The sequence below is a fragment of the Trachemys scripta genome, chromosome 4 (assembly GCF_013100865.1).
Source record: "Trachemys scripta elegans isolate TJP31775 chromosome 4, CAS_Tse_1.0, whole genome shotgun sequence".
Lineage (NCBI taxonomy): Eukaryota > Metazoa > Chordata > Testudines > Emydidae > Trachemys > Trachemys scripta.
The window spans coordinates 85,802,318-85,825,417 of NC_048301.1; the positions used below are offsets into that span (position 1 = coordinate 85,802,318).

Consider the following 23,100-nt stretch of genomic DNA (forward strand, 5'->3'; position numbering starts at 1 on the left):
GAGTAAAGGTGTATGTCCTAATCAGCCAAATACAACCAAGTGCTCAGAACTTCTTGAGATGACATTTCTTAGCAAAATATAGTACTACTGCATCAGAATGTTAGGGAATCTGGGATGCTGACTAGCTGCTCAGGATTTGGTACATCTCCTTAAGTTTCACTGAGTAGGGAGTCAGGAATGAGTAATGACTTTGAGGTTTGGCCAGTAGTTATTTATATTAACAAAATTTGTACTTTACCTTCAGAAGCCAAAGCTGTATATTGCTAAAGGATTAGGACAGTGTTGGTGGGCACCAGGGTTATGTGGTGTGTTGGAGAAGCATTAAATATTTCCATATCAGAATCAGGCATCTCAGTGGTAGAATGACAAAAATCAGTGGGGTACTGCAATCCGTGTCTAGAATTGATACATGGAGGGCAGAGTAAGACATAGACATGGGGGAGTAGCACTGTCCATAAAGGATTCCATAGAATCTAATGAGATAATATTTCAGAGTGGAGAGGACCATACGTTAGAATGTGTATGATGGCAAAATCCCAAGGCAGATATGAGCAAGTTTATAATTCTGGCTACCTGAATAGGAAAAGGATATTGAATGCACAATACTGAGGGAGCTCAGAAGCAACTAAGACTAATAATATAGCCATAATGGGTGACATCAATATACAAACTGATCAAATGTTACATTGGGACAAGATTTAGGGAAGTAATGTCTCAATTTATTAAACAGTTATTTATTAAAACACTTAATCCTAGAGCATACAAAAGGAGAGGCTATTCTCAATTGTCCTAAGCAACACACAGGGGTTGCTTCAAGAAGTAACTAAAATTGAGCCATTAGGTAGTAATGATAACAAAATAATTAAGTTCAATGTTCTCATGGGAGGAATCATATAAAACCTGCAGAAGGGTAGCAAATTTTAGGGATTTTGAGTATGAGGATGCTGATCAAAAATGCCCAATGGTGGTGATTAAAATCCTTAGACTCTGTATTGAGATTGCTTAAGCATACTATTTGAGAGCCACAGAAGGCAGACAGGCATACACCTAAAGAAAAAAGCAGATATGCAAGAAATATGGCTAAGTGACAATATTCAATAGGTTATGTGAGCCAAACAGGTATCCTTCAGAAAATGGGAATCCAGCCTTAGTGAAGCCAGCAGAAAGGAGCATAAAATTTGGCAAACCACATGTAAGATGGAAATAAGGAAGACAATCTAGTGACCACTGGAAGGAATAATTGGAACTACACATTGATTTTACAGGGTTCTAAATTAATGCAAGTACTCAAGGGAAAACTGACACAGTGAGGGCAACTCAATGAAAACCTCTGCTCAATGTGTAGCGGCTGTCATGAAAAACACAAAATGTTAGCATGCATAATGACTAGGAGAGGTAATAATTACATATGCAGCTTTCTGTGAATTGTTTTGAATGAAGGTATGCTGACACGGTGTAGGGGAAACAAGATAACCTTGCAAAGCCATTTACAAGAGTTAATCCATCTGGATGGGATTATTTTCACAAGGCTGTAAAGCCGTTTGTCAGATAATTCCTTACACCTTTTTCAGCATTGTCAATAATGTGTTAAACTTACTTACAGAAACTCTAACTGGACTGCTACCAAGTTTATAGCAGATGCATGAAGGGCCTGATTCTGCAGGCCTCAGACAAGCAACTCTCCCACTGAGTCCAATGGAAGAATTGGCTGTCTGCTGAGGACTGTACGCTGATGTAGAGTTGTGCATACTATCACACCAGTTGACACTATTCTGGAAGTATGATGGTTTGCAACCATATAGCACCTTCTTGTCAAGGATCCCAAAGCACTTTATAAACACTGAGGGCTAAGTCATGGTTTTAAAACAACAGCACTGAGTCAGGGGCAGTGTAGAGCCACACAACCCCAGTGGGAGCACTGAGACATTGGGCCTCTGAAAAGCATGCTGCTGCTTCTTGCACAGGGAGAAAGCCTAATTTGCTCTCTCAATTGTGAATGGAGCAGATTGCTTGTCATCGTGCACCAGCCCTGCTGCAGTCATGGGTTCGATGCAGCCATGCTCACCCCTCTGCCTCTGCATGGCCTTGCAGAGTAGCTCAGAATCTGGGCCTGTTGATTTAATCCTCACAACACTTGTGTGAGGTTGATACGATCATTCCCATTTTACAGATGGGGAAACTGAGGCACAGATATTAAAGGTGGGATTTTCAAAAGCAGCTTAAGAAGTTGGGTGCCCAAGAAGTTGGGTGCCTATCAAGCTCCTAAAATTGGTGGGAGTTGATTTTTAGCCTGCATTGGAAAAGTCAATGAGAGCTTAGTGGTTAACTCCTGAATGTGCTTTTGAAAATATCACCCCAAGTGATTGGTTTGAAGTCAGACTGCAAGACTGTGGCAGAGACAGCAGAAGAACCCAGATCTTTGGATTTCCAGTTATGTGCTTTATTAGCTGACAATTATGTCTCTTGCATTTATGCCTGGGTAATAATGTTCTTACCAGTTTTAGTATTACCTGTTAGCTTTCTAAATGATTTATCATTATAGCTGTGTCAGTATTATGGGGATAGATGAGTCAGTATTAGCTAAGATAGACAGATTCATTATTTAACTTGTTACTAGAAATTTTGTGTGTCCCCATTTCTACTAAATGCTTGGTAACATGTTACTATAACATCTTTTCTTAAGTACTTTTAAATAACTTGTATATCCTATAATAGTACACTTGATATGGGGCTTCTCACACACACTATTGGATGTAATTGCAGGATCTGGACTTAAGTGCATCATATGATTTTGTTTTTTACATTCATGTTAAATTTATCATCAAGAGCAAACAATTGCTTTGAGCTAAACCCCTGCAGTCCCTATTTAGTGTAAACTCCCCTGGACTCTAGTTTGGGCTGAGCAATAACTTAGTAAGAAGTACAAGATTTGGTTCTTATTCCCAAAGACTGTGAATCCTACAACATTGGGCAGAGATTGCTAAATAGAGAGGTGTGTGGAATACAAAGGCACAGGTAGAGAACATAAGACAGAAGAAATCATGCATTATGAACAAAATTTTCAAGCATGGCTTCCAAATTGTGTATGTCGTGGACAATTATACATCTAATTTCCATTTTTACATATGCATTTATTTTTCTTTGCACATGTAAATTCACAGCTCTTTGAGCAAAAGTACATAATAAAGCTTTGTTCATAATTTCAGACTGATTTAAGGCTGGATTGGAACTTTGGATCTATAGATTAACATTCCAATATGTTTTTGAACTCATGGAACCTTTTTTTAGAATTCCCAAAGCTCCAGCAGCTTTCTCGTGATTTCTAATTGGAAAAGTCACAGAAAATCAAAGGCTTTATCAAAAAGACAAAGATGCAACTTTTGTTTAAAACAAATGTATAAGGGCTTTGGAGAATCAAACTAAACTTCAGTACAGTTATGCATGAAATCTTATATGAGCATTTTTGGTGTCAAATAAAAGCTGTATCTTTGTTAAACATCTGGAAATCTGAAAAGAAAACAGATAAAGCAACTGCAAAAAATAGTCTAAAGGAAGAGAGAACTTCCTTCCTAGATCACTATCTTGGTCTCTATTCTTGACATTTGGCTCATGTTAGGTAAAGCCCCATTTGGAACTAATCTTGCAGGAAGGGAAAGAAACTCTCCCTTCACCGGCACCACTGCATTTAAAAGAATCACAGGGGATGAGATTGATCATTGAGAGAAAACTGGGAAGAGAAGGAATGAGAAGAAGGAGAAAAGACTTTATTTTAATATGATGATAAACACCATGTCATGATGACTACACCTAGGAATTTGTTACTCAACCAGCCAATGTCAGGTCATCTGCCTTCAGTTCAGGAGATCTCTGCAAAATGTTAGTACTTTGGGAGCAGCACCATGTCGTTCGGGAAGTGTTAGCAACAGCTATGATAAGGTTGCTAACATTTCCCTTCATAAGCCTCTTTTCAGTTGCTGATACCTTTGATTTCTCAGGCTGAAATTGTAAGGAACCGTAGGGCCAGGAAGCACTGTGGAGAGTAGTTGCTACAGGAAGTACTGCTCATGAGACCCAGAGTGACAGTACTCTGTTGCCCTCTGATTGGCCAACTGTCCCTACTTAACCCCAGGGGTTGGCCCAGGAAGTTGTCTGGGCAACCACATGGACCTTGGCCTGCTGCAATGACAGACTTTGACTTGTCTCCTGTCTTTGACTCCAGCCCAACTTCGACTCAAATTCTTGCCTCTTGATTCTAACCCAGTATTGCCTCTGCTCTTGTCTCTGACTCCAGCCTGACTTTGACCCTGATTCCTGCCTCTTGATTCTAACCTCGTACTGCCTGACCCTGGCCTGACTCTGACCCAGACTCTTGTTAATGGGACCTGGCCTTGTGATTCTTCCAACTCCGGCCTGGTGACTCCAATCCCTCGTTGGCAGACCTCAGCCTAGCTGTGACTGCTAGGCAAGACTGTCTATGCCCCAGTCATCTACAGAAATGTTCCATGCTTGGTAGCTTGAACTTTTTTTTGAAAGATTGAGAGAAAATGGCTCTATCATTTTTTGAGAATGAGGCTAGTGACGAATAGGAAGTTTTGTTAGTGTTCAAAATTTTTCTGACTAATTTTCAGTTTTAAGAGAACCTAGTGCCTCCATCCTTTGAAGAAGGAACTTGAGATTTGGCAGGGCTGATCATTGGGTCATGGAAGTGTCTTTTGCCATCGCTGTGAAAATCCTCTTAGATTTAGATGATTTTCCACATATTATAAATCAGCACTTGTGCATGCCAATAAAACTCGTTCAACAATTGTTCCTTTCTTTACTGAATGTCCTGAGTTCACTGCATATGTTTGCAGGCCCTGCCCAGCCCCATGCATCATTCTGAAGCTGATATTACAAAGCTTAGACTCTCAGTGGAACATAGACAAAATTGATTCTCCAGCTTTCTCCCATCAAATATTCATGCAGGGATACTATGCTAGAGTAGGAGCCAGAAGACCATGAACTAACTGGTGTTAATAATACCGTGCATTTCATGAACATCATTTTTAACAAGACCTCAAACCTATACAAGGAGTTTGCGGAGAAGAAAGTAACAGGGAAGGTGCATAAAGTTACCTCTGAAAGTGCTGGGAATCAGATTCAGGTCTCTAACTTGACTGCGCCGCGTCCATGTGCCACATACATTTTCTGTTTGTAATAAAATGGGTTAAGAAGGCTGTAGTATTGCACAATTTTCATTTAACTCTTATAGATGTTAGCTAGAAGAGAGTGTGCATCTCTCTCTCTCAGAATGAGGCACAGACAGAGGGAACATGGAGTAGCAGATTGTAGTGGTTTTGGTCCGGAATCTAAGCAGTTTGAGGGAGGAGGGAATGATACCACCATTTTCTAGCTTTATGATTGTGAAAAAAAATCCTTGAAAGTATGAATCAAGGATACACCTGTCTTGTCTTCCTGATTCTGCTGACAGCTTGAAGCAATAATTATGAGAACTGCCCCATTCTCTTCTATGATTTAATTATGAAACCTAAAGATTGTAATGTAAATATTGACATTATGTTTCATTGATGATTATTTTAGCAGAAAGATCCTGCTAATGTAGCTTACTCCAGAATCCCAAACTGTCCACCACTGTCCCCCATTCCAAACGTCTCAGCTGTCCAAATGATAAATCCCCCAGCTTCCTTCTTTAAAAACTTCTATGATGCAGTTATGCATTTTCCTTACAAAAATCCATAGACATTGAAACTGAAATGTAAGGGGAGTGTAACATAAATTATATTTAATATCAAAATAAATGCATGGATCTGGTACCCAACTTTCAGTTTACCTAATGGAGTGCCACAGAAACTAGGACACTTTTGTCCACAGAAATATTGGTCTTGGGGTTAAAGGTACAAGAGTTGGACTAAGGAGATCTAGATTCGGGCCCTGGCTCTACCACAGGCTCCCTGTATGATCTTGAACAAGTTACTTAATCTCTCTGTGCCTCTGTTCTCACTTATCCAATGTTGATGCAAATACTTTTGTCTCTTTTCTACGTAGATAGTAATCCTACTGGGATAGGGACTGTCTCTTACTATAAAAAGCAACAGAGGGTCCTGTGGCACCTTTGAGACTAACAGAAGTATTGTGAGCATACTATGTTTGTACTATACTAAGTACAAATGGACCTTGATATTGCTTTGGGCCTATCGGCATGACCACAATGAAAATAATCTAAATTCTCCTTGCACCATCCAACATTGCTAAGGACTTGAACAAGGCACTGCCATCCCTGTTTTTCCTGGGCCATACATTGCATGTCCCCTTGAAAGTCAGTCCCATAAGTTTCCCCTCTCTAAGTCCTGTTCAACAGAAGGATTCTTTCGATTGGCCACTTCTGCAGTTGCCCAATGGCACACCTGCCTTGGCGGACACTCTAACTTCATTCATCACACATGGCCCAGATATTTCCATCTTCTTTTCCAGATAACTTTAGAAAAACAGGGTTGCTGAACTCTTGGATGACTCTCGGCATTCATTATAAATTCATTCAATTTAATACCCAGTATTTTCCAGAGGCAGTTGCTTTCAAAGGCATTCCGACACCTGTCTGTACTTTTTGGTAGTTTTCCAGTTTTCACATGCATATATTAAGGCAGAAATAACATTAAAGGTGAATATTCATAAATTAGTCTTTAAGTTGTAGATTTTCAATGACCAAATTTTGTCTAAGCTGGTGAATGCAGCTGCCACCTTGCCAGTTCATGACATTATTTCCTTCCGGATATCCCCACTGATTTGTACATTACTGCCAACGTATGTGAATTGACTCATTTCTTGTACTACTTTGCCTTCTAACATAATGCTTGCATTGGGAGTTGTTGGCTGTAAAGTAGTACACATACCAGCTGTAATGTCCCATGGAGTAAGGGCACTATGTTGCAGGGGGACTTGTCTCTTCCACCTTCTTTTGACCACTTCTTTAGCCCTATGCTGATCTATCTCTCTCAGAGTTTTTCTGTGACCTGGCCAGAGGACTAAAGGTCCAGCTGAAAGTCCAAACAGATATTTGTATGATAATTCTTCTGCCCTCTTGAGCTGCACTGTGATTCTCTGCTTCTTAGCCCCTACTTCTGAGCCCTGCAGAAATTAATCTACACTACTTCCTCCTAGCCAGTTTCCCCCCAATGCCTCCCCTCCCCAGGGACTCAGGCAGCTTCTTCAGGGATCTCCCTGCTCCTTCTAGGCCCTATCTCAGGACTTTCCCCACAGGAGCTTAACTTGCTTTCTGTGTGTCTCCTCCAGACTGACTTCACCAGACCTTCCCAAAGAGAGGGAACTCTCCTGGCTCCTCTCTCCTAGTCTTTCTTCTCTGAGTTCTCCACTCTGTGAACGTAGGCTTTTCCTGACCCTTTCACAGCTGGGGTCACTAATTATCATTAAGTTGCCATATCACCATCAGCTCGGGGCTGTAAGGAACTGGGACATGGGTGGTCAGGTTCAATGAGTAGAGTCATAGTTGGTCAGTCCTGAGGTTTGAGCCAGAGTCTGTAGCCAAGGTCTGGAGCCATGGGGTCAAGCTGGAATCAATAGCTAGGAACCAGAGGGCAGGGCCAGAAGACAGGGACCAGGAACAAGATGACATCTGTCTTAGCAGTAGGTCAGGGATCTGCCTTGTTGCACAGACAACTTCTTAGTATTCCCTTCAGGCCTAAAATTAGGTCTAGGCCAATCAGAGACCAGGGAAGGGGATGTTGGTCATCTCTTCCATGGGCAGCACTTCCTGGAGTGACGGGTCTCCCAGTATGTAAGGTGTGTTTACTGTAGCTCTGCCAGCCCTGCCTGGTGGTGTTGTGGAAGCCACCCCCACGCCCAGTTTCAGGTCCCACAAATCCTCACAGGGGCTAGCTGGTAGGTTACAGGCAAGGCTGAGTCTGGCTTACCTTAAAGGCCAGCTGGCCTGTTACACTTGGGTTGTCATTAGATTTTTTTTTTCATAGCTGATTATTAACCCCGTCTTTTTAGCAATTCTGAACAGTCTTTCCAAGTTTGCTTGCATATTGATTGAGCTGTCACGTGGAAGAGCTATGTCATCAGCAAAATCTAAATGTTCTAGTGTACTGCTGTTGAGCCATGCAATGCCTGTGTTGTATCCATCTGCACTTTTTCTCATAAAGAAAGGCAATGCCCATGCCAAAGAAGAGAGTTGAGAGAATGCATCCTTCTTTGACAGCAGAGTCCAGGTTAAGCCATTCACTCCAATATTTATTTACTTAACTATACAAGCTGCACCTTGATATGAAGACTTGATGATGTTAATTATTTTTGTTGGCACACCATAACATTTAAACATGTTCCAGGGTGAATCATAATGGAGGATATCAAATGCTCTCTTAATCTATGACATTTATGATAAGTGGTTTTTGCCATTCAATGCTCTCTTCAATGATTATTTTTAGGATGGAAATGTGGTCAACACATGATCTTCTGGGTTGAAATTCATCCTGCTCTTCCTTATCTTTGTTTCAACCTCTTCCCTTATTCTGCTTAAGATGATACTGCAAATGACTTTGCCTATCATGGAAAAGACTGTAACACCTCACCAGTCAGTACAGTTGCTTAGGTCGCCTTTCTTTGGTATTTTGACAAAAATGCCATTTTTCTATTGTTCTGGGTGCTCTTCCTGGTCCCATTCTTTGTTCAGTGATCTTATCAATGGTCTCATGATTGCAAGCTTTCAAAGGGGGAAAAAAAGGGGGGGGGGAATTAGACCAGACATCTTAACTTCAATTTCTGGAAAGGTACTGGAACAAGTTATCAAACAATAAATTTGTAAGCACCTAGAGGATAATAGTGTGATAAATAGCCAGCATGGATTTGCCAAGAACAAATCATGACAAACCAACCTAATTTCCTTCTTTGTCAGGGTTTCTAGCCTCTTGGATGGAGGTAGGGGGAAGATGTAGACATGATATATCTTGATTTTAGTAAGGCTTTTGACCCAGTCCCACATGACGTTCTCATAAGCAAACTAGGGAAATGTGGTCTAGATGAAATTACTACAAGATGGTTGTACAACTGGTTGAAAAACATAAACAATGGTTATCAATGGTCACTGTTGAACTGGGGGGAGGTATCTAGTGGAGTCCTGCAGGAGTCTGTCCTGAGTCCAGTGCTTGTCAATATTTTCATTAATGACTTGGATAATGGAATGGAGGATATGTTTATAAAGTATGTAGATGACACCAAGTGGGGAGAGGTTTCTAGCACTTTGGAGAGCAGGATTAAAATTCAAAAAGACCTGAACAAATTGGAAAAATGCTCTGAAGTCAACAAGATGAAATTCAATAAAGAGAAGTGCAGAGTGCTACATTTAGGAAGGAAAAATCAAATGCACAACTACACAATGGGGAATAAATGATTAGGTGGTAGTACTTCAGTAAAGGATCTGGAGGTTACAGTAGATCACAAATTGAACATGAGTCAGCAATGTGATGCAGCTGTGAAAAAGCAAATATTCTGAGGTGTATGAACAGGAGTGTTATATGTAAGATGCGGGAGGTATTGTTCTGCTTTACTCTGCCCTGGTGAGGCTTCAAGTGGAGTGCTGTGTGCAATTTTGGGTGCCACACTTCAAGAAAGATGTAGACAAATGGAGAGAGTTCACAAGAGAGCAACAAACATGATAAAAGGTTTTAAAAAACTGGGCATATTTAGCCTTGAGAAAAAAGAGATTGAGAGGAGAAGGACTTTTACAAAGAGGATGGTGTCAATTATTCTCCATGTCCACTATAGGTAGGACAAGAAGTAATTGGCTTATATGTGTAACAAGGGAAATTTAGGTTAGCTACTAGGAAAAAATTGTTAATTATAAAGATACTTAGTTACGGGAATACATTACACTGGTCTACAATTTTTGAGAAGTCGTCTGCTTCAGAGATAAAATGTGCTATTTATTATGTATTTTGATGTGCTGAATTCAAATTTGACAATTAAAACAACTGGCTACTGTTTCTAAGATATTTTAGTTTTTACATTTTATGTCTATGTATATTGTGTAGACAGTAGAGTGTTAATCATAAATTGTAAACCTAGGTCTTTTCATGTGTTTATGGTTGCTTTACATGATAATATTTCACTTGTCCTGTTTATGTAACACTTTAAAAATCAGCAAAAGGATTATATAAATAAAATTTATTATGAAACAAAAGGCAAAAAACTATTATTTACATAGTTTAGTCCTATTCAGTGTCTACTCGGCGCTTCTTGGCTTGTCTCTTGTATTCATTAAATGGAGCATCTCTTGTCACTGTCCAGCAATAGTCTGCAAGCATTGATGGGCTCCATTTGACCTGATAGCGTTTCTCCATTGTTGCAATGTCCTGGTGAAATCACTCGCCGTGCTCGTCGCTCACTGCTCCGCAGTTCGGTGGAAAAAAATCTAGATGAGAGTGCAAAAAATGTATCTTTAGTGACATGTTGCAACCAAGGCTTTTGTATGCCTTGAGGAGGTTTTCCACCAACAACCTGTAGTTGTCTGTCTTGTTGTTTCCGGGAAAATTTATTGCCACTAACTGGAAGGCTTTCCATGCCATCTTTTCCTTGCCACGCAGTGCATGGTCAAATGCATCATCTCGAAGAAGTTCACTAATCTGAGGACCAACAAAGACACCTTCCTTTATCTTAGCTTCACTTAAGCTTGGAAATTTTCCACGGAGGTACTTGAAAGCTGCTTGTGTTTTGTCAACGGCCTTGACAAAGTTCTTCATCAGACCCAGCTTGATGTGTAAGGGTGGTAACAAAAACTTCCTTGATTCAACAAGTGGTGGATGCTGAACACTTTTCCTCCCAGGCTCCAATGACTCTTGGAGTGTCCAATCTTTCTTGATGTAGTGGGAATCTCTTGCACGACTATCCCATTCGCAGAGAAAACAGCAGTACTTTGTGTATCCAGTCTGCAGACCAAGCAAGAGAGCAACAACCTTCAAATCGTCACAAAGCTGCCACTGATGTTGGTCATAGTTTATGCACCTCAAAAGTTGTTTCATGTTGTCATAGGTTTCCTTCATATGGACTGCATGACCAACTGGAATTGATGGCAAAACATTGCCATTATGCAGTAAAACAACTTTAAGACTCATCTTCAATGAATCAATGAACAGTCTCCACTCATCTGGATCGTGAACGACGTTGAGGGCTGCCATCACACCATTGATGTTGTTGCAGGCTACAAGATCACCTTCCATGAAGAAGAATGGGACAAGATCCTTTTGACGGTCACGGAACATGGAAACCCTAACATCACCCGCCAGGAGATTCCACTGCTGTAGTCTGGAGCCCAACAGCTCTGCCTTACTCTTGGGTAGTTCCAAATCCCTGACAAGGTCATTCAGTTCACCTTGTGTTATGAGGTGTGGTTCAAAGGAGAAGGATGGGAGAAAATGTGGGTCCTGTGACACTGATGGTTCAGGACCAGAAGTTTCATCCTCTTCCTCTTCCTCATCTGACTCAAGAGAGAATGATTCTGGTGCATCAGGAACCGGCAGTCCTTCTCCGTGGGGTACTGGGCGTATAGCTGATGGAATGTTTGGATAATGTACAGTCCACTTTTTCTTCTTTGACACACCTTTCCCAACTGGAGGCACCATGCAGAAGTAACAATTGCTGGTATGATCTGTTAGCTCTCTCCAAATCATTGGCACTGCAAAAGGCATAGATTTCCTTTTCCTGTTCAACCACTGGCGAAGATTTGTTCCACAAGTGTTGCAGCATATGTGTGGGGCCCACCTCTTGTCCTGATCTCCAATTTTGCAGCCAAAATAAAGGTGATTCTTAACCATAGTGGTTCTACTGCGCTTTTGTGATGCAAAAGTCACTTCACCACAAACATAGCAGAAGTTATCTGCACTGTTCACACAAGTACGAGGCATCTCTGCTCACTTTGGCTAAACAGAAATGTGTCCCTTTGCAAAATCAAACACTGAAAAATAAGAGAGCACATACTGTATGATTTCTAGAGCTGATATAGGGCAATTTGTTCAGCAGAGTGATGTAAGCTTTGTTATGATTGCATCATCCGTAACTTCTAGGAATAACATGATGCAATTCATATCATGTATGACGCAATACCAGCTTCAGAATGCATCATTCATTGTTTTGTCTAAAAAGCAACTGTCCAAACCCAATCATAGATTTATTCATAGATCCAGTCAAAGATGTATTTTAGTCATTTCTGGTTTAAATTGAGATCCCTTCCCTTTATAACTCACTTATCCTCCGCCATTCCCAAGTCAAGGGTCGTATATACCGACCCAATAGCATATCTTGAAAACTAGAGCCAATCAACAGTTTTAAGCATCATTTTCGTTCTCAGTGATCCAGAATTGGTAAAGTTTGACTACATTTATTTCAGAAGCATTTTGGCTGTAGAGCAGTGTTACCAAAGGAGGTTGTGGAATCCCCATTACCGGAAGTTTTTAAGAACAGGCTAGACAGACACCTGTCAGGGGTGGCCTAGGTAAGTTTACTTGATCCTGTCTCTACATGGAGGGCCTAGACTAGATGACCTCTCATGGTCCCTTCCAGCCTTACATTTTTAAGATTTCCCCAGTAGCCGTTGGTCTTCACCTATAGCTGCCCCAAGTTTTAGCTTTTTTTTAATTATTATTATTGAGGCTTTCACTTTTTGTGATGTGAGATGTTATGATGGCTAGTTCTAGCTCTTTAACTTTTTGTCAAAGTTAATAGTTTCTTGCAGTGTTAGTCTGTTTAATGCCTCTTGAAAATGCTCTGCAAACTAACAAATAAAAAAGAACCTGGGTGCAGCTTGATACAAGGGATTGTTTAACCCATTGAATGTTCTCTGATCATTTAGACAGTGTTTAATTCATACTCACCTACACTTGTAGATATGACTGCCAAATTCAGGGTCAGTACCAATATACAGCAGTTGGAACCATATTTTTTTCTTCCAACCCTCAAGTGGAATGCCCTGGGGGCAACAAAACAAAACATTTATTTATGGATCTCATTTTGGAAAAAAAGTATACCAATACATTTCTTTTTCTATGTGATTTCACAGCACAGTGAAACAGAGACCCTCTTGGGTATAGAAGTGAACCTAACAGCATTTTTCCAGGATTACATCATCCGTTTCACTCACACTTTCACATCCTGCATTAAACCACATGTATGCACATCAACAAGACAAGATTGTAAAAAGAGTGTAACTGGGGAACTGTTTTCGTGATATTTGATAGGAGTAATTGTGGGCACTGCTGTTTCAAAGTAACAGTGGATATACTATACTATGTCAACAAAAGTCACTCTTGCCATATGGAAACCTAATTATTTCTGAATGATCTGTTACAAAACACTTTTGAGACATTCAAGCCATTTAAACAAATCAGTAAAGAATATTTGAGCATAAAACCTGTCTTTAATAAGAACTTTCATGTGTTTTAGAGTTGGGTATTAAAGGAATAGATTTGAAAATAATAATAATAAAAAAAAGCTTATTTTTAAAAGGAGGTAGGGAATTTTATCAGGTGTTAAGAAAATATTGGTATCCCCCTGCGATTCTTCAGAATTGGCCCAATCCTCCAGTAATTGAAATGAAAGAGTATTTTGCTGTTGGCTTCAGTGGGAGCAGGATTGGGCCCTAAGTTTGTGGGCAATGGGGTAGAATATAGTGTGATATATATTCAATGCATGATATAGATCTTTAGCATGTAAGGAAACTTAGGCTGTATAGTACTTTGCTATTCTGTGGTCTTATTTTAAGCATTTTTTGACAGTGATACTGTTTGCACTGATAAGTTCTGTCATCTGAGTAAATAGAAGGGAGGCCATGAATTATTTATAAAGCAAAACACTTCCTTCCTCCCCTCCCCCCGAGTCTAGCACATGTTTTGTGTTTACATGCCATTGCTTGTCACTTCTGATTTCATACTTGTTTAGGCCACCTGTCAGTGACATTGGCAAGATGTCTGTTGGTTAGACTGGATAACACAGCAGTCAGACAAGCTTAATAGTTCAGGAACATAGACACTTTTGCGATTTGCCTTCAGAGGATCTTCCTATAAATTGTGTAATCTAGAAGTCTTAATCATTATTAAAGTAAGATTTTGCTAGCTTCATGAAAATATCTCTTTCATAGTGAAACTCGCTTGACTGATACATTTAAGAGGCTGACCTCAGTTGTCAAGGTGAATATATCTAATGTATGGGTAGCACACTAAATAAACATTATGTACTGAAACTAACCCAATATGGGCCTGACACATTACTGCATGGCCATACTCAATTGTATTTCTATTTCCAGGCTTTTCCATCTACTTAAACAAGGAGACACAGAATATTTAGGTTTCAGAGTAGCAGCCGTGTTAGTCCAGCGAGAGCCTGCTGAATTGGAATTAATTTGCAAATTGGACACCATTAAATTAGGCTTGAATAAAGACTGGGAGTGGATGGGCCATTACACAAAATAAAACTATTTCCCCATGCTTATTTCCCCTCCCCCCCCAGTTCCTCACATCTTCTTGTCAATTGCTGCAAATAGGCCATTTTCATTACTACTACAAACAGTTCTTTTTCTCTCCTGATAATAGCTTACCTTAACTGATCACTCTCCTTATAGTCTGTATGGTAACACCCATTGTTTCATGTTCTCTCTGTGTGTGTGAGTGTGTATGTGTGTGTGTGTATATATATATATAATATAGTGATGGGGCAAGGCCAGATGGCTACAGTAAAGTAGTGAGGAACAGGTATGTCAGCCCCAGGCTAAACAAATCCCTGGTACCATGGTAACCAAATGGCAGTTGCGCCAGGTTAATCAAGACACCTGGGGCCAATTAAGATCCTTCTAGAAGGCAGGAGAGACAGCTAGATTGATTCGGACACCTGAAGCCAATCAAGGACTGGCTGGAACTAGTTAAAAGCCTCCCAGTTAGTCAGTGTGGTGCGGGTGTCAGGAGCTATAGGAGGGAGCTGTTGGAGGAATGAAGTAGTACGAATTCATATCAGGTGCAAGGAAGGAGGCCCTGAGGTAATTGTGAAGAAGATATTGAGTGGGGGCTGCTGTGGGGAAATAGCGCAGGGAATTGTACACACACTATTTCCCAAAAGTCAGCTTCCATAGCTGCTAAGTTTAGGGTCCCTGGGCTGGAGCCCAGAGTAGAGGGCGGGCCTGGGCTCCCCGCCACTCCCCTCCCTGATTAATCACTGATACTGGGAGACAACAGAGACTATGTGAGGGAGGGTTGTTTCTCCTCACCTCCCTTGTTGGCTTATGATGAAAATGGCTCAGTAGACTGTGACCCTTGCCTCTAGAGAGAGAAAAGCTATGTGGAGGGTCACAGTGAGCCTCTGAGGCTAGCAAAATCCGTCAGGAAACGCAGGACCCATAGAGTCAAGGACAGAACTTTGTCACTATATATATATATCTTCCTACTGTATTTTCCACTGTATGCATCCGATGAAGTGGGCTGTAGCCCACGAAAGCTTATGCTCAAATAAATTTGTTAGTCTCTAAGGTGCCACAAGAACTCCTCGTTCTTTTTACAGAAATATTTAGAGTCAGATTGTGTTGGTGACACCATGTGTTGGTGACGATGCAGAGCCACAGTACTCTACGTGAGAGTTCTGGAAGACACTGTGCCTCAGCAAGGCATAATGCCTTCCTGAGATCCCTGGCACAAAAGGTATCATGGGTGCAGCATGCTCTCCTTCACACCTACTCAGCTCTGCAGCCCAACATAGAGGCTCTAACTCTTTCCCACCCTCTTTGGGGTAGTAAACACTCAGGAGGCTAGCACAGGGATTGCAATCCTGGCTGACTCCTATCCCAGGTGTGCAAAGGAGGAAGCTTTGTGCATGCCATCTTCTTAATTACGTATCAAGGTGTGGGAGTCAACCAAGGTTTGGTTCTTAAATTAGTCTTGCATGAAGTTATTACACACCTAAAGTGATTTAAAAATGAGAAGGTATCCAGATTTTGTGAGGTGAGTTCATTTGATCTTCTTAATGTCACAATTGAGTAAAATGATCATCCACATATCTGTAGGGACACTATGGGCCAGATCCTCAAGTGATGTAAATGACTTCTCTCCATTAGCTTCAATTCTATCAGCTGATCTGGCTCTGTGTCAATAGGCTTATGTAGCAGCCTCAGACTGGGTTTTGGGTGGATATATAGTCTAGTGAGTCAAATTAACAAATAATGTTGCCAAACAACACATCTTTGAGTTCACCCATACATTGGAGCTATTGTAAATTAACAACATATCTTTCAAAGGTTTGAGTATAGTAAAAAGTATTATAAGCCATTGGGCCAATTTCTAAACTCATTACACTGGTCTTGCATTATTTCAATTCTGCTTATTCCATTAATTACTACTGATTTGCAGCAGTGTGAGGTCAGATTTGGGTCCAATGTGTGTCTGTTGGAAATGATATTGAGTGAAATAGTGGTATAATTTGTATTCATTAGGAGAATCATCAGCATCAAGGACTCAGTTCCATAAAACTCAAGATTTCTTTCTATTTTGGTGGCTTTCCGAAGGACATAGCCTGCCCCTGAATCCTTATTCTGACAAAACTACACTGATTTTTTATTAGCTTTCTTTTTCACTATTGTTCTTCCTTTGAAAGCTCTATATGCAGGAGCGGCACCAGGGTTTTTGCCTAGGCAGGAGGTCCTTCTGCACTCCCGGTCTTCGGGGCACTTCGGCCGCGGGTCCCGGAGCGAGTGAAGGACCAGCTGCCGAATTTCCGCCGAAGACCTGGAGCACGGAAGGACCCCCCCACCGCCAAATTGCCACCCCGCAAATGCTGGTGCCCTAGGTGACCGCCTAGGTCTACTAAATGGAAGTGCCAGCCCTGTCTGTACATTACTTTTTATTCCAATGAAATTCTCATTCACTGAGAGTTCACTGAGAAAGGAGTGCAGGCTTGGGTTGAGATGGATGAATGCTTCATTACATCACCAAGAATGGTGCAGGTCACGAAGGAGAACTCAATTGAAAATGCGAAGCAGTCAGTGCTTTAAAGTGTGAATTTGCCTCAGGATACTGATGCTCACTTGCTCTTTGAGACTGTTCTGATATGAAGAAGGTGTTACTCTAGAAACCTGACTAGTGCTAATTGTTAATATTGTTAAAGCCCAATCCTGTGAAGAGGAACTTCTATTGACTTCAACTCAGCACTTCTCAGTATGGGGACCTAAGCCAGAATGGAAGGGAAAAGCATTAGTAGTGGGGTAAAGGGGGACAGCTAGGAGGACTGGGTGGGATTTCAAACAGTGATCAACAGACTCTTAATTAGATTCAAGAGTATTTTGCCATCCTCCGTATCTGCTCTGACTCTTACCCTGTGAGATCAAGCCTAATGTGTCACATCCTTGGTATTGCCAAACCCTGTGTACAAAATCATGAGACAGGTTCCCCAAATAATGATAATTTTTTTTGTTTCTTTTTTTATTTGCCTCACGGTGTTTGTCTCTGATGTTCACTTTTTACAGTTTTTCTCTGTACCCATGAGGCCTAGAAACCTATTTAAAAATAAAAAAGCTGAGATTCGAACATAACCACCTCACTCTTGGGACTGGAGCTTTAAGAAAAAAAACACCAAATATCAACAGACTTGCAATAAAATCAGGAGCTGGCAAAACTCTCTCTATTGATATTAAAGTTTTATACTGCCACACATCATCATATTATCTTACAGCCCTGCATGTAAAATCAATAGCATTAGCAAAGTCCCTAGAGGACTTCATAAAGTCTCTGTAACTTCTTCTTTTATGGGGTCACATTTTGCCTGGGGTAGGTGTTTTGGGAGGGTTGAGAGGAGTTCGGGAATAAAGGGGTGTTCAAGCTGTGAGCGTTTCTTATGGTAGTAAAAGTTTTCTCAAAGAGGAAGGCTTTGCAATATTTCCTAAAGATGGTCAGATTCTGGATTCACCTGATCTTCTGTGGAGCTAAACCTCCTTGACCAAGATACTTTGTCTTCAGCTTTCACTTTATCTTCAGCTTTGTCCTGGACTTTGAGATCTGCATTATTCCAGAGGAGCCCAGCTGTTTGAGGGTTCATAAATCAATATTCAGTCTGTGGTATGCCTGGGCTTTTGCTTTGAAAATTAGGACCATGGTCTTAAACTGGGATTGGATGCTGACTGGGAGCCAGTGGAGGGACTTGAGCACAGGCCTTATTTGTTCATGGGGGACTGAGCCATAGAGTAGGTGGGCAGCCTCATTCTGTACCAGTTAGAGCCTGAGCATCCTCTTCAGCTTCAGATAAAGAAATCCAGTAATCCAGCCTGGAGTTGATAAATGCATGGCTCATGGTAGCCAGGTCCTCATCTGGGAGAAAGGATGAAGTTTCCTGGCAAGCTGGAGGTGAAAGGAAGCATTTTGGGAAACTGATGCTACCTGATCATCTAAGTTTAGTGAGGAGTCGAACAAGACTCTAAGGCTTCACACCACTTTGATGAATAGGGGCTGTATGGCTTCGTTGGAAGGTGGAGACAGAATTTTGGCTAGATCTTCAACATGTTTCCCCTTTCTGACCTGCATCACTTGCCTGGGTTCAGTTTGAGCCAGCTGCTTTTCATCCAAGAGCAAATTTCCTATAGGCATTCTGCCATTTTAGTAGTAGCAGTGGTTCCATCAGTTCAGAATGAGATATATAGTTGAGTGTCATCAGCATCAGTGATATTTTTTCTTAAAACCTATATTCCAATGCCTTTCACTATTTAAAATAAACTAGTGAAACTAGAGATGTTTGGGAAGTTGCACTGTTCTACACTACGTCCTTTGGTCCTTAACAAAAGGAATCATTTCTTTTTTCAAAACGGTATAACTCAAAATTATTGGGCCTAATTCTTGAACTCAGCTAAACTGTGCTTGCCACAGGACCCCAGGAGCTGACATGTGGGAACATGGATATATGTGGCCTTTATACCCCTTCTCTCCCTATTCTGGTCCAACTGGGGGCTCGTTCAGTCCCATGGCTACTGAGTTACTCCTAGCTGTACCTGTCACTTATTGGATGTTTCTGGAGATGGGCATTGCTGGAACATAGCAGCACTCTGGCCACACGCTCTAGGCTAGAGTCCAGAAGGCAGTTTTGCAGGGGCAGCCATCTTGCAAAAACTGTGAGTTGGCTGGTTAGGCCAGCTTTATGGCTTCTTTGTACTATTGGGGCAGCACAAAGAGGTCATATTAGACCAGACAATTGGGTGCATTATCTTGATTATACATTACTGCTGTGTAACATATTTTATACAAACTGCATCGCAGAGTTCTTTATAGAATTATTTCTTAAAGACTGGGCCAAATTCTGGTCTTGGTGAAGTCAATGGAAGTCTTGCAAGTGACTTTAATAAGATAAGTGTTTGATTCCCACCCTTCCTGACTGCCCCACATAAGCCAGCTGTTCCTAAATCCTGTAATTAGTGTGCTGCCAGCAGCTGGGGGTCAGGTGAAAGCCTTCTAAAGTCATTTGATTTTTTTTTCTTGCAGTGTTTTATGTGATGCTTTCAAGAATTATTTGGACTGTTGATAGTAACTGTTGGACATAGAATTGGAAACTGCTACAGACACCATTTGCATGTTCTCAGTTCTTTAGTTAATGGCTCTTGGATCTAACAACCAGCTCCAGTATAGAAGCAGTTACTCCATAAATCACTTTAATGGCAAAGCTGCACAATAAAAACAATAAAACAATTTTGGGGTCTGACTTTCTAAGTGATGGGGCAACTTTGGAAAGTTATGGGGTAACAATGGTCACTTCTCAGTTTATTTGACCTTCTGTGGCAGATATATAGGTTTTGACACCGTAAAAATGAGCTTTACATGAGAATTAAAATTTTTGATAGAAGCTTTGCATGTATGTCTTGCAAATGCAACTAGGGTGCAACACTCCCTCCGTTTTTCTGTGCTGGTCATTCTTTTTGGACCAGATTCTTATCTCAGTTATGCCCGACTAAGTCTGGAGTAACTCCCTTAGAATCAATGGTGTTTAGTTAGAATTACTCTGGTATCACTGATATGAGAATCTGGCTCTATCCTAGTCCTTGATTTTGTAAGTACTGGATGATAGTGTATGCTTTACTCAATGGGCTTGTAAAGTCAGCTGTTCAGAGTGTAGATTGTGCAAAACTGCCAGTGTTAAGAATTTTACAGTCCCAAAGACTCTAGCACATGCATCACTACCCCTGTTCCTAAGGTGTTTCTTGGTTACTAATGACAGATGTGAATACAGTATTTTCAAAACTGTAGTGTTACCTTTATAAATGACCAGAAACTGGATCCCAAGCAATCCACCCCAAATTTTGGGGATGTTCAGATCCAAATCTGGATCCTTACTTAACAGCTGACTTCTTATTCCATTAGTTCAACCAAAACACTGGATTTCAAGCTCCCAAACTTGAGGAATGTTCTAGTACTGATCCAGATCCAAACGTCACATCTTGGGTCAATCTCTTAGTACTTTTAAAAGCTCTGCCAGGCTAATGCTTCTGTGCCAAATAAATTGTACTATTTATTTATCTTTGGCTGTAATTCTTTAGGAAGTGAGCAAGAGTGACAGTTGACCCAATACATATATATCTATGCTGCATGATGTGATTTTACGTTCCCCAGGTACAAATACTGCCCTTCCAAATATCATATACCTAGAATGAGGATTTTTTGTTTTATTTTTATAGACCCTGCCAGTGCGGAAGATTCCATGCAAAGCCAATGCTCCTTCAGGGTCTTTTTTTGCACGAGACAACACAGCAAATTTCTTATCCTGGTGCAGAGATGTGGGGGTGGACGACACATGCCTATTTGAATCAGAAGGCTTGGGTACGTACTTGCTTATATGGTAATCGACAATGTTGAAAGAAATTCTGCTTTTATAGAACTAAAAGGTCAGCTGTGCTCACACTGATTTTAATGGGAATTGGATTAAACCAATAAGGCAAAAGCACTCCTATTTAAAATAGAATTGGCCACTGAATATCTTTTTGGTCCAGGTGGACATTTTGCAGATGGTTAACTTTCATACGTGCCTTGCCACATATGTTAGAAGTATAGTGCAATCCACTAAAGCTGGTTAAATAGCATTTCAAAATACTATATTCATTTAAAAAAAAAGAGCAGATGATAGGAAGAAACATACCAATACAGTGTTTTTAAAACCTAGAAATTAAGTTGCTTAATATATTGCTGGCACTCAACCTGTGGCTCTTAATCAATCAAAATTCCTATTTATTTCACCGGCAGTTCAGTTTGAGTAAGAATTGCACAGTCAGGGATGGCACTAGACACTCGAGTGCCCTAGGCCACTGCTACCCAATGGTGAAGGGGGAACCTTTAAAAGGACAGCCCCCAATCAGTGATATCCTGGCTGGGCCATAGCTGTCTAGAGCTTTGGATCTCACCACTTACTGCTAACCTGATGGAGTGCCAGGGCAGCAGGGGTGCATCTGGACAGACACTTATAAGCATTAAGAGTATGCAATGGACATGTTCAAAATTAGTCATATTTTAATATCTACATATGAGACCCCATGCCATTTTTAGATACATAATAGTCATTACTGACCAAATTGCTCCATGACATTGTGGCTCATTGTGTTAAAATGGATTGTTAAAAGAAAAAAAAAATCTGTTTCTGAACTAGAACTTTACCATTGGTCAGAAAATTTTAATTAATTAAGCACCAGGACCAAGATCCATTGAAGTTTAGACACTGTTTGAAACCTGCAGTAAAGCACAACTGAATTTCATCTTGTAGTAATAGATATAATAATAATAATAATAATTAATAAGATAATATAAAACTAAAAAAAACTAAAGCAGCTGTGACAGAAATTAGGAGGAAGATGATATTGTAATATCTCCTGAGTCTGCATTCACCCTCCCTACCCCACAAGGGATGGGCACAAAACCTATGCACCACTTAAATCCCACTTAAGCAGGACTTAGGAGGTACACAGGCTTTGTATTTGCCCCCTGCACAAAGATGTGTTTTATGCCAGGTACATTTTTTTTATTGTACAAATCCCTGATATTAGAATGGCCTGGGATTCTTGCTCCTTAGTTCACCAAATAAGACGATTCTTTTTGTCTCTGGAGAGTAGGGTCCAAACATGCTCACAGTTTTGGCTGCAGGAAATTCACCATTATACCACAGATTTGGTAGGTATATCTCAGGAAGGGAGAGAATATGAAATTATTCTCCCCATCCCACACTGACTTCTTTTCATCTGATTACTCCTCAACTGCCTGGAGGAGAGTGATATTCAACACTCATGCCTGCAGCTGCTCCACTACAAGAATGGACTATTTCAGCTAAATCATCATCCTAATAATGCTTCATACCTATTACTCTTCTCTTTTGAAAGAAAATGTAGGACAACTTTTTGCCTCAAGATTGCATTTCAGTAGAAAACACAAGATGAAGAGAATCGATTGTTTGCTTGTGATCTGAACTCAGATAAAAGCCTAAAGCTGTTTTGATGAGACTAATCTGTTTGTACTGAAGATAAATGAACACACTGTACTGCATCAAGAGGCTTCTGTATTCAGGTCCTCAAAAGATCTTTGACTGTATAAGTAAAATCTTTATCTCTGTTGCAACTGATCTGTTCCCCTTCTGTTCTAGTGTTGTGCTTTTTGAGCACTATTATTTGTGAAAGGATCTTGCTTCACTTGTCACTTGATCTGTTCTATTCTTACGCTGTTTTGTTTAATACACAAAACTGTTGTGTATCCCTTGGGGGAAAATGTTTGGCAGAGAAGAATTTTGAATGTGTTGACAAAGACCAGTTTTGAGGCTATTGCTTTGAAGATATGTGGATTGTATCTTATCACATTTTATGTAGGTTAATTGTATTTTTGGGTTAATCATCCTTCTCCCATGGAAAAAAAATCACATGGAAGGCAAACAAAATGATCACACTTCCAAAGCTCTGAAGCTGTGGAATATCTGAGGCAGGGGGGGTTTGCAAACACATGGGGGAGCAAGAGGAATGGACCCCTAAATGTATGAATATTGTGAGATCGACAGCTGGATCTGTGGCTAATCTGGTATCTGGGTGAAGAGTAAGTCCCTGGATACTCTCTC

The 23,100-nt window shown here is 40.6% G+C and overlaps 1 protein-coding gene across 6 annotated transcripts in view; it reads left to right on the top strand.

Annotated features, from left to right (window-relative positions):
- GAS2 (growth arrest specific 2) overlaps window positions 1–23,100 on the top strand; it is a 135,975-nt gene that overhangs the window by 42,780 nt on the left and 70,095 nt on the right. For all 6 annotated transcript variants that reach the window (XM_034769820.1, XM_034769817.1, XM_034769818.1 and 3 more), the window contains one exon: window positions 20,693–20,834. In XM_034769820.1, coding sequence (XP_034625711.1) covers window positions 20,693–20,834 — 142 coding nt within the window. The remainder of the gene's footprint in view (window positions 1–20,692; window positions 20,835–23,100) is intronic.